This window comes from Argopecten irradians, chromosome 2, assembly GCF_041381155.1.
Source record: "Argopecten irradians isolate NY chromosome 2, Ai_NY, whole genome shotgun sequence".
NCBI classification, from domain to species: domain Eukaryota; kingdom Metazoa; phylum Mollusca; class Bivalvia; order Pectinida; family Pectinidae; genus Argopecten; species Argopecten irradians.
The window spans coordinates 36,451,986-36,463,945 of NC_091135.1; the positions used below are offsets into that span (position 1 = coordinate 36,451,986).

The window sequence follows — 11,960 nt, forward strand, 5'->3', positions numbered from 1 at the left end:
AGGCCGCCATCTTGGATTTCGATAGTTAAAGTTTGTTATGGCTATTTCTCAGATAGTACTGAAGGGATCTGTCTCAAATTTCATATGTAGGTTCCCCTAGGGACCTAGTTGTGCATATTACATTTTGGGACCGATCGGTTAACAAGATGGCCGTCAGGCAGCCATCTTGGATTTTGTTATTCAAAGTTTGTTATCGCTATTTCTCAGAAAGTACTGAAGGGATCTGTCTCAAAATTCATATGTAGGTTCCCCTAGGGCCCTTGTTGTGCATATTGTGATTTGGGACCGATCGGTCAACAAAATTGCTGCCAGGCAGCCATCTTGGATTTTTATATTCAAAGTTTGTTATCGCTATTTCTCAGAAAGAATTGAATGGATCTTTCTCAAATTTCACATGTAGGTTCCCCTAGGGCCCTTGTTGTGCATATTGTGATTTGGACCGATTGATCAACAAGATGGCCGCCAAGGAGTCATCATCTTGGATTTTGATAGTTGAAGTTTGTTGCCGCTATTTCTCAAAAGGTACTGAAGCGATCTGTCTCAAATTTTATATATAGTATGTTTGAAAAAGTTTAAAAAGTAGAGAAAAGATCCATCTTTCCTTTGTCAGATATAGATCATTCTTTGGTGGGCGCCAAGATCCCTCTTGGATCTCTTGTTGTGGATTAATAAGCCCCCCCCCCTTCCCTTGTCACAATTATTTAAGTGCCCTTGGCTTTAATTACAGTGAATTTGGTAGGTCTACCAGGAGTTTACTATAGACTGTATAAAAATCTACAATATGCAATTTTAGGGATTCAAAAATGACAATTCCTGTGCGGTTTGCAAAATTATAGGATATTTGCCATTGAGAATGGGGTAGATATTCAACCCCAAATAGGCAGGAAAACCACCGCTCTTGGAAAATATAATTGAATTACAAAAATATACAGAAATCATATAATTATAGAGTGTACATACATATACGTTTGCAACAGAGCAGGGTTTAATATTGTGCTGGCTGTTCAAGCAACAGGGATCCTCACAGAACAAATGGGGTCCTTAGCTCTCATGTAATTGGAATAGACGGTCAGAAAAACGTTGCTTGATTTCAGCATGATTTGGGGCCGATTTTCGTCACCATTCCCCATGGCAAAACCTATATATAAATTTTTCCCAATTCAAGTCAGAAAGTTCCCAAAAGCAAAGTTTCTTGAAAACTATCCAAAAATATTGCATGAACTTTAGTTGGTTACGGCTTTAAATATTTGTGAATTGGCTTCAGAAAAGTACATATACTACACTGAAAATAAAAAATCTTATTTGTTATATATGCCACGGGCCCCATTAATTCCGAAAGCAGTGAGAAAAAGCTCTTGTACTACTGCAATGTACATTTTATATATACTGACAAATAAAGTATCAATGACTTGAATACATTTAGATATTTTATAATTGATATAAAGATCATTGTGATCATATTTTACATTTATGATTTCAGATTTCTACATGTTTGCATTGAATTGAAAGTGAAGTGACTCCAAAATGATCAGGTTCTTCCAAAGACATTTACGCCCTTCTCGTCCTTCTGTTCGCACTTTGTTTACTGAAAATCATAACAGTTCCATGCTGCGCTTGAACTTCAACCCCCTTCAGGTATCTCAAACCTATGTGCCAAAGTGTCTAAGTGCAACATCACCATCAGATATTCTCACTGGCGGAGACATAGAGGAGGTTGAAGATTTTTCATCAGGCTGCTGGCTTCAGGACCATCTCCACCAGTTTGGCAATGGTATAACACAACTCGTGACTGGTACCGATAGACAGCATTTCGACGAGGATGTTGACGACAACCAAACCTGGTCAGGTAGTGAAACCAGTACAGAGCTTGATAACCATGAACAATATGTAATGCCTGAAATTCTGGGCAGCTACAACAATGAATGGAATCACATTTCCTCCCAAAATTACCAACCATCTACAATATCTCGTTACATTGTGGTAGAAGAAGCTCCTCCATATGGTTTTGATGATCCACCTCCTTCGTATGACGAGGCTATTCAGTCACAGATGTACAGTTTGACCAGTTTGACCGATTTTGATGTGTTGTTTTAGATTGCTCCTAAAACGTTATTTTGTTGATAATTTTTTTGTTTTGTTTTCACTGTTTATATGAACACATTTCTCTGTTCTTGTAACTTCCATACTTGGTATTTATATATACATACATTGTACTACAATTTATACATATTTTGTTTTAGATGTTCTGCTATATAAAGTGTTAGTAGGACACCTACTGTTTCTGATATTGGCATGATACATTTTTGCAAATGTGATCAGGTTGTTTGGTTGTTTATCAAAATGTTATGTGTTTTGCCTAAAGCTTATAACTACCAGTATGTAGCTTGTAATTGAAGGTACAGATTACTTGTCTGAACCGGATGTCACTGGAAACAGTATACAATGTATACAGTTGGCTGGTATAGACAGGTTTCCAAACTATACTGGTGTTAGTTGTTATACATTAGTAAGGAAAAGGACTTAAAATTAGGCTGGAATAGGCAAGAGTTGGTTTTTTTCAGAGTTGGTTCCCTAAACCTAAACCCAGATAATTGAAATGAAATTGTAACTATAAAATTTGTTTTGTTATTTAAATAAATTGAATTTACAATTTAATTAAGATACATTTATAATTTGGGGTCATATTATCTTTCCTGTCATTGTCAAAATCACTCCACAGTAGTTGACTATCACCGAATCAAAAAGCAAAGCTGAGAAAGAAAAACTTACGTCGTTTATATAGATTTACTAATTAAAATTAGTGTGTCTATGAAAAATACATGAAATGTGCCTTTGAAGTGTAGATGTGAGATAAAGCGTTTATGTTAACATGTATTTTTATTTTGTTATTCTGTGAGTTTTATTGTAGGGAGGGAGCCTAGTTGTTTGATAAATTAATACCATATATGACTCAATAAGGGTCCTCATCCCCATAAACGTCTCTCACTTTTTGGGGCCCCAATTCTAAAATTTACCTCATTATATGCAAACTGAAAATATGAAAACCTCGTAGTTTTCTTTGTTGATTTCTTTTTCAATCTGATTTATGGCTGACTTAATATTTTTATGAAAGGCTCAGTTATTGTTGGTTCTATTAAGCGCCCCCTTATTATTAGTTATGTATATGAACTCTTTAAATGAGAAAACATTATTTTACTCACCATCATTTTTACATATATATACCTAAATGTGTATCATTTTCATGTAGTAAAACTGCTTTATTGTAAGTCCACCTGTATTTTACTAACCAGTTGTTTGTTATAAGATGTAGTAAGATAGTTTGACTTCATATATGAAATGACCACAACAATATTGTGTCATTAAATAATCAGTGATGTTTGCCATTGTTATTTGTGTGAACTCCAGGATTATACAGTAGTTCACTGATGTTAACTCATGTGTAAGCTAAAGATTTTTAGTTTACTATTGATTAACGTGTGCATTATCTTAGGTTTACCGGTACATAGACGGTTATCCACTTTAATCAGCCTATGGTCTGATACGGAGCGTAATGTTTGTAGACACTGGGTTTCAGAGGGTGAAGTTATATAATTTGTATGTTTTAACATAAAATATCTGTTGTTTTATTAAACTTGATTCAGACGCAAAGAATGACTTTTACATGTATAGTGTTTGACAGATCCTGAAAGAAATACTAGTTATTGAAATGTACTGTCTTAATTAATCAAAATAAATTCAGTTTTATGCTTGAATAAGTTTCAAAGTTGGGGGAGATAATCAATTGTCAAATTCGCAAAAACCTATATCTAATGCATGACTCTATATTATGTGCTGTCTGATATTGCAGAATAATCTGTAATCTTTTCCTTTGTTTAACATTGAAATTATTGTATTTTATATATTATTGGGCATCCTTGATATTCCAGGAGCCACTGCCACTCCTTATATAAACCCTCTTAAGTGATATTATTGAAGCCAGAAATTTGAACTAAAATACATGTAAATGTATAATATTGTTATAGGTGCTACACTGCCAACAAATATCGGTACTAAAAATAAGAATAGACAAATTTGGTTTTTTTCTTCAGTTACTTGACACTTTTACTTTGAAAATGTGAGCTTCTCATTTATCTATTGAACCCAAATAGAAGAATAATAAGTTGCATTTCGAAAAAATGACCTGAATACATGTATAGACAGAGACGATTTTATTTATTTATCGTAACATTGGTTTGTGATCTGTGATGTAGCATCTATAACCTGAGTACCGTATGCTAATCTGTACAGCAATGGTGATAAAATATGTGATTGTACATTGTTAGACAGCCTTTTATGTACCTGTTAATTGTACTCAAATAATATTTGTAAAAATATTTGCTCAAATAGAACATGTTTTAAAGCAATACTCAAAAATATGCAAATATCAACATTGCAGGGAGGAACAAGACAACAATGTGTTATATGTGATCTGTGTTTGCATATTACAGAGTTACCTCCCTTGCAGATTGTGAAACTCACATCATATTCTCTGAAAAATGAAATTACACTCACCTGACATCACAATTGATACCTACCCTACAAGGGCAGATAACACTGTAATATGGGAATGCAGAATACATGTTGGAACAATATTGATATTCATTTTTAGTTCGCCTATTCGAAGAATAGGGGGAGCTAATGTTGTCACCCTGGCGTCGGCGTCAGCGTTGGCGTCCCATTTCACGTTAAAGTTTTTTGAGCAAGTTTCTGTTTCGTCAATTGTTTAAGCTTAAGTCATCATAAATGTTTATGATTTTATTTTCCTAATGTGTATGGATGCTGAACGTGATAATACAACCAATTTGGGGTCCTTTAGGGGGTTTTTGAGTCTGTTAATTTGTCATATTTCCATGTTAAAGTTTTTGAGCAAGTTTCTATTTTGTCAATTGTTTAAGCGTAAGTCATCATAAATGTTTATGATTTTATTTTCCTAATGTGTATGGATGCTGAACGTGATAATACAACCAATTTGGTTCCCTTTAGGGGGTTTTTGAGTCTGTTAATTTGTCATATTTCCATGTTTAAATAGTAAATACTTGAACATCAACTTCTTCTGAATAGGCGAGCTTTGCTGTTCTCCAACAGCTCTTGTTATTTTTATGAGGAACAGTGGGGTTATTAATTCTGACAAATTCTGCATTCGCAGATTATCTGCTGTTGCAGGATGGTATCTTTTGTGACATCATCTGATTGTGAGGGTAAATTCATAATTTTTTTAGAAAAGTAACATCATAAATATGGCACACAATAATTAATCAATACATATACCTACCTGCAAGAGCAGATAACTCTGTAGTATACGTAGACATGATAAATTCTTCTACGCAAATACAGACGGCTTTGTGGAATACCCAACTACTGGGTTAGGATTGCATGTACAATTTTAATTCTTTTTAAAACAGTACTGTATTCTATAATATTTCTATGTAAGAAGTGCAGATGTAATTATAACATATAAGGACAATGCTATTTTTTGTTAAAAAAAATAGATGATGTTAAGTTTTTATTTTGGTTATTCTGTTTTCTATAAACTTTATAAATAAAGATTACTTTATACTATATTCAGGTTTTGTTGTGGTATTTCTTCATCACAGCAATATTAATTATGTCTTCTGCTTTATTTACAGTTTCATCTGACAAAGTTACAACCCTTTATGTCACTGAGTTAGTGGTTAATTATATCAACACTATTATCGTGAAAAGTCTTTTGGGCTACAATACTGTAGCTGAAATAGTCACCAGGTTCCTCTCTCTTATAATCACCAGATTCATCAGTGTCTTCATACATACAAATACTGTAACTGTACCAATCGCCTGTCGTACAACTACTGAGCTGGTCTTTACAAAGTGTACTTATTTTTGTATCCAGTCTGAAGTACTAGTCCAGGATGTGCTCCGCTGTTGCCATCTCGAAAAACATTTTGAACTTCTTCTCCAATTCCACTGTGTGATCATATAGATTAGGTGCCTTATAAAATAAGACCTTGTACGTAGAAGAGTAGACAGTCTAGAGTCAGGAACATAGAAGGTCTAATTTGAATATGATTGCTTGTCTTTTGCAATGTTGAGCTTTATACTCGCGCTCACACAACTGCGAACAACTCAAATATATAATAGTCACCAGATTCCTCCCTCTAATAGTCACCAGATTCCTCTCTAATAGTCACCTGTTTCCTCTCTCTAATATTCACCAGGTTCCTCTCTCTAATATTCACCAGGTTCCTCCCTTTTATGGTAGGGCTGGATCAATATACCGATATATATCGGTTTTTAGCAGCGTATCGAATATCGATACGCAAACATGCTGTATATTGCTGTATCATTTTAACAACTCGACCTACTGTTTTCATTATAGAAATAGAAAATTCCAAACAAAATTTATTCTAAAACATCATTCAAGTAAGAGAATTTCAATCGAAAGGAAGTGTTTAAAGCATTTGTGTCACCAAGATGGATTAGAAATGCCTTTTCATAACAAAAATTAATTAACACAGATAATAACTCGAATCAAATGTTTCGTTGATTTTTTCCAAGTTATAGAATGTTTTATCAAAATTGTCTTTTATTGTCATAATTTTCAGAACAATGGTCAGCTGAATTTGAAAAAGAGGTCCACTGTATCGTCAATACGTATTGTGTATTGTTTCAGTGTATTGTCAATACGTATCGTATCGTTTAAGACCTTCCAATACCCAGCCCTAACTAATAGTCCCCAGGTTCCTCCCTCTTATGGTCACAAGAGGTTCCTTTCTCAAATAGTCACCAGATTCCTCCCTCTAAGTCACCAAATTCCTTTCTAATATTCACCAGGTTCCTCCCTCTAATGGTCCCCAGTTTCCTTTCTCTAATAGTCACCAGGTTCCTCTCACTAATAATCACAAGTGGTTCCTCTCTCTCTCTTTAAGTCCCCAGGGGTTTTTTCTCACTCTAATAGTCACCAGATTCCTCCCTCTAATAGTCAGCAGGGTTTCCTCTCTCTAAGTCACTGGGTTTCTCTGTCTAATATCATCAGGTTCCTCTCTAATAGTCAGGTTCCTCTCTCTAATAGTCACCACAGGTTCCTCTCAGTTCTCTAATAGTCATCAGGTTCCTCCTCTCTAATAGTCACAGGTTCCTCCCTCTAATAGTCATCAGGTTCCTCCTCTCTAATAGTCAACAGAGGTTCCTCCCTCTAATAGTCATCAGGTTCCTCTCTCTAATAGTCACCAGATTCCTCCCTCTAATAGTCACCAGGTTCCTCTCTCTAATAGTCACCAGATTCCTCCCTCTAATAGTCACAGGTTCCTCTCTCTAATAGTCACAGGTTCCTCCCTCTAATAGTCACCAGATTCCTCTCTCTAATAGTCACCAGGTTCCTCTCTCTTATAGTCACCAGGTTCCTCTCTCTAATAGTCACAGGTTCCTCTCTCTAATAGTCAACCAGGTTCCTCTCTCTAATAGTCACCAGTTCCTCCCTCTAATAGTCACCAGGTTCCTCTCTCTAATAGTCAACAGATTCCTCTCTCTAATAGTCAACAGGTTCCTCCCTCTAATAGTCACCAGGTTCCTCTCTCTAATATGTCACCAGATTCCTCTCTCTAATAGTCACCAGTTCCTCCCTCTAATAGTCAACAGATTCTCTCTCTAATAGTCACAGGTTCCTCTCTCTAATAGTCACCAGATTCCTCCCTCTAATAGTCACCAGATTCCTCCCTCTAATAGTCACAGGTTCCTCTCTCTAATAGTCACCAGGTTCCTCTCTCTAATAGTCAACAGTTCCTCCCTCTAATAGTCACCAGATTCCTCCTCTCTAATAGTCAACAGATTCCTCTCTCTAATATCACAGTTCCTCTCTAATAGTCAACAGATTCCTCTCTCTAATAGTCAACAGGTTCCTCTCTCTAATAGTCACCAGATTCCTCTCTCTAATAGTCACCAGATTCCTCTCTCTAATAGTCACCAGATTCCTCTCTCTAATAGTCACAGATTCCTCTCTCTAATAGTCAACAGATTCCTCTCTCTCTAATAGTCAACAGATTCCTCTCTCTAATATCAACAGTTCCTCCTCTAATAGTCACAGTTCCTCTCTCTAATAGTCACAGATTCCTCCCTCTAATAGTCAACAGATTCCTCTCTCTAATAGTCACCAGATTCCTCTCTCTAATAGTCACCAGATTCCTCTCTCTAATAGTCACCAGATTCCTCTCTCTAATAGTCAACAGATTCCTCTCTCTAATAGTCACCAGATTCCTCTCTCTAATAGTCAACAGATTCCTCTCTCTAATAGTCACCAGATTCCTCTCTCTAATAGTCAACAGATTCCTCTCTCTAATAGTCAACAGATTCCTCTCTCCTTATAGTCAACAGATTCCTCCCTCTAATAGTCACCAGATTCCTCCCTCTAATAGTCACCAGATTCCTCTCTCTAATAGTCAACAGATTCCTCTCTCTAATAGTCACCAGATTCTCTAATAGTCCAGTTCCTCCCTCTAATAGTCAACAGATTCCTCTCTCTAATAGTCAACAGATTCCTCCCTCTAATAGTCACCAGATTCCTCTCTCTAATAGTCACCAGATTCCTCTCTCTAATATAGTCACCAGATTCCTCTCTCTAATAGTCAACAGATTCCTCTCTCTAATAGTCAACAGATTTCCTCTCTCTAATAGTCAACAGATTCCTCTCTCTAATAGTCAACAGATTCCTCTCTCTAATAGTCAACAGATTCCTCTCTCTAATAGTCAACAGATTCCTCCCTCTAATAGTCAACAGATTCCTCTCTCTAATAGTCAACAGATTCCTCTCTCTAATAGTCACCAGATTCCTCCCTCTAATAGTCAACAGATTCCTCTCTCTAATAGTCAACAGATTCCTCTCTCTAATAGTCAACAGATTCCTCTCTCTAATAGTCAACAGATTCCTCTCTCTAATAGTCAACAGATTCCTCTCTCTAATAGTCAACAGATTCCTCTCTCTAATAGTCACCAGATTCCTCTCTCTAATAGTCACCAGATTCCTCTCTCTAATAGTCAACAGATTCCTCTCTCTAATAGTCAACAGATTCCTCCCTCTAATAGTCAACAGATTCCTCTCTCTAATAGTCAACAGATTCCTCTCTCTAATAGTCATCAGATTCCTCTCTCTAATAGTCAACAGATTCCTCCCTCTAATAGTCAACAGATTCCTCCCTCTAATAGTCACCAGATTCCTCTCTCTAATAGTCACCAGATTCCTCTCTCTAATAGTCAACAGATTCCTCTCTCTAATAGTCAACAGATTCCTCTCTCTAATAGTCAACAGATTCCTCTCTCTAATAGTCACCAGATTCCTCCCTCTAATAGTCAACAGATTCCTCCCTCTAATAGTCAACAGATTCCTCTCTCTAATAGTCAACAGATTCCTCCCTCTAATAGTCACCAGATTCCTCTCTCTAATAGTCACCAGATTCCTCTCTCTAATAGTCACCAGATTCCTCTCTCTAATAGTCAACAGATTCCTCCCTCTAATAGTCACCAGATTCCTCCCTCTAATAGTCAACAGATTGTTCCTCCCTCTAATAGTCACCAGATTCCTCTCTCTAATAGTCAACAGATTCCTCTCTCTAATAGTCAACAGATTCCTCCCTCTAATAGTCACCAGGTTCCTCTCTCTAATAGTCACCAGATTCCTCTCTCTAATAGTCAACAGATTCCTCTCTCTAATAGTCAACAGATTCCTCCCTCTAATAGTCAACAGATTCCTCCCTCTAATAGTCACCAGGTTCCTCCCTCTAATAGTCACCAGATTCCTCCCTCTTATAGTCACCAGATTCCTCTCTCTAATAGTCACCAGGTTCCTCCCTCTAATAGTCAACAGGTTCCTCCCTCTAATAGTCAACAGATTCTTCTCTCTAATAGTCATTAGGTTCCTCCCTCTAATAGCCAACAGGTTCATTTCTATAAAAGTCACCAGGTTCATTTCTCTAATAGTCACTAGGGGGTTTTCTCTCTAATAGTCACCAGATTCCTCTCACTAATAGTCGCATTATTCCTAAGTAGCTAATTTCCAAAGAAGTGCTGACATTTTTACAAAACAATTAATACTAGAAAGTTGATGACAAATGCTGTAATGCTAATCAGTATTAAAATCATGGCATCAAAGAATTCAATCTGGCTTGTTACGAACATTTTTTCCATCGGTTTAAATATTTACTTCATCAACTAATAAAGGAAAAAAGTTTATAACGTCGCTTCTGGTTGTCTGATACAATTGATACCAGATCATCATAGTCACAATCTGAAACCAGAGCCGAGATTGACGACACATCAACGTGTAAATTATACGTAAGAATAAAAGTTATAATCTTTAATGAAAATTAGTTTGTCAATAGGAAAGAACAAACATAACAATGCGAAATATATTTAAATAACGTCAGCCATTTCTTCAATAAAGAATATGTTTACCATATTTGGATATTCGAATTAAAATTACTATGGACAATAGGACAAAAATGAATTGATTTGATAAGAGCTAATTTTTTGCTTTATATACAGTTTACCATATGTTTAGCTGACTGATCGTTGATTTGTATCTCATTAGACAACTCGTCAATAAACATGTTATATTAAACAATGAAAGAACCACGTTAACATTTATGGACAGAAATGTGTCAGGTGAATATATACATTTTATATCGGTACACAAACCGATGATATATTGATAGGATTTATTGTGGGGACTATACGAGATAAAAATGAGGTCAGCTAAAGTTTTATGATGACGGATGAGTTAATTAAAAAAATGCCACCAGGAACTCCTTATTGGTTTTGAGTACAAATTAGCTCATCACCTATTAATAAGATATGATGAATGTGGCATTCAACATGACATATTACAATTTACAGTAGCCTACAGAAAACTTTAGGGAGAGTACGTGCTGAGTTGTGAAAATGGCGTATATGGATAAAACTTATTGATATGATAAAGAAACATATAGACTTGTTGAAAAGGACACAGTGGCGTAGGAAGATGAAACGTAATGTGGGGGGGGGGGGGGGGGCAAAGGTCCTCAATATTTCGTAACACCCACCCGTCCATCCCCTCGAGCGCCCCTCACCAACAGGAGATACTTGATACATGTATACTTTTTATATATATCATTACATATAACCCTTGTACACATCTACAGTGGCGTCGCTAACAGGAAGTTAATGAATACGCAAATTAGCGTGCGAGTTTGGGGAGTCCGGGTATCCCCTGGAAAATTATAACGATTTAGAATGGCCGAGATGAGTGTTACAATGTATTTGATGATATTTCGAGCGCCGAAGGCGCGAGATTTTTGTGTTTTTGGGGTCTGGGGTCTCCCCCGGAAAAAAAATTACTATAGTGGAATGGCATCCTCGATACTCCAGGGGTTCCGATCACTTACGATCTCTACACCCCTGGACTATCTCATAGTGAAATTGAAGGCAGCTCAGCTGAAAATATTTGACCAATCACAGACCAGCAAAGATTTCCTTTGAAGACTACAGAGAGAGCGACGCCCAACTTCAAAGCCACATAGTCAACCACAGTGTACCGTTATACGGTTCTTTTGATGTACATCAAAGGACTAAATTACCTGTTCTGTTCTGTTGCCTCCAGTTTTACGATGAGATAGTCCAGGGTGTAGAGATCGTAAGTGATCGGAACCCCTGAAAAAAATACTATAGTGGAATGGCTGAGATGAGTTTAAGGATGCATTTTGTTGAATTTGCGAGCGACGAAGGCTCGAGATTTTGTTGTTTGGGGGGTCCAATGGTCTCCCCCGGGGAAAAAATACGATTTAGAATGGCTGAGATGAGTTTAACGAATCATTTTGATGAATTTGCGAGCACCGAAGGCGTGAGATTTTGTTGTTTGGGAGGTCCTGGGTTCTCCCCCGGGAAAATATTACGATTTAGAATGGCTGAGATGAGTTTTA

At 36.6% G+C, this 11,960-nt stretch overlaps 1 protein-coding gene across 1 annotated transcript; it reads left to right on the plus strand.

Moving 5' to 3' along the window:
- Positions 1–1,524: 1,524 nt before the first annotated feature.
- On the plus strand, positions 1,525–9,919 carry LOC138316626 (uncharacterized). The gene is made up of 2 exons (XM_069258300.1): positions 1,525–2,056; positions 8,475–9,919. Exons 1-2 carry the CDS (start codon positions 1,525–1,527, stop codon positions 9,917–9,919), a joined length of 1,977 nt encoding a protein of 658 aa, XP_069114401.1.
- Positions 9,920–11,960: the final 2,041 nt, after the last annotated feature.

Excerpts from the sequence above, each read along its gene's own strand:
- LOC138316626 (XM_069258300.1), top strand. The coding sequence starts at position 1,525 with ATGATCAGGTTCTTCCAAAGACATTTACGCCCTTCTCGTCCTTCTGTT. Across the intron at positions 2,057-8,474 it reads TATTCAGTCACAGATGTACA|TCACCAGATTCTCTAATAGT; the intron begins GTTTGACCAGTT and ends TCTCTCTAATAG.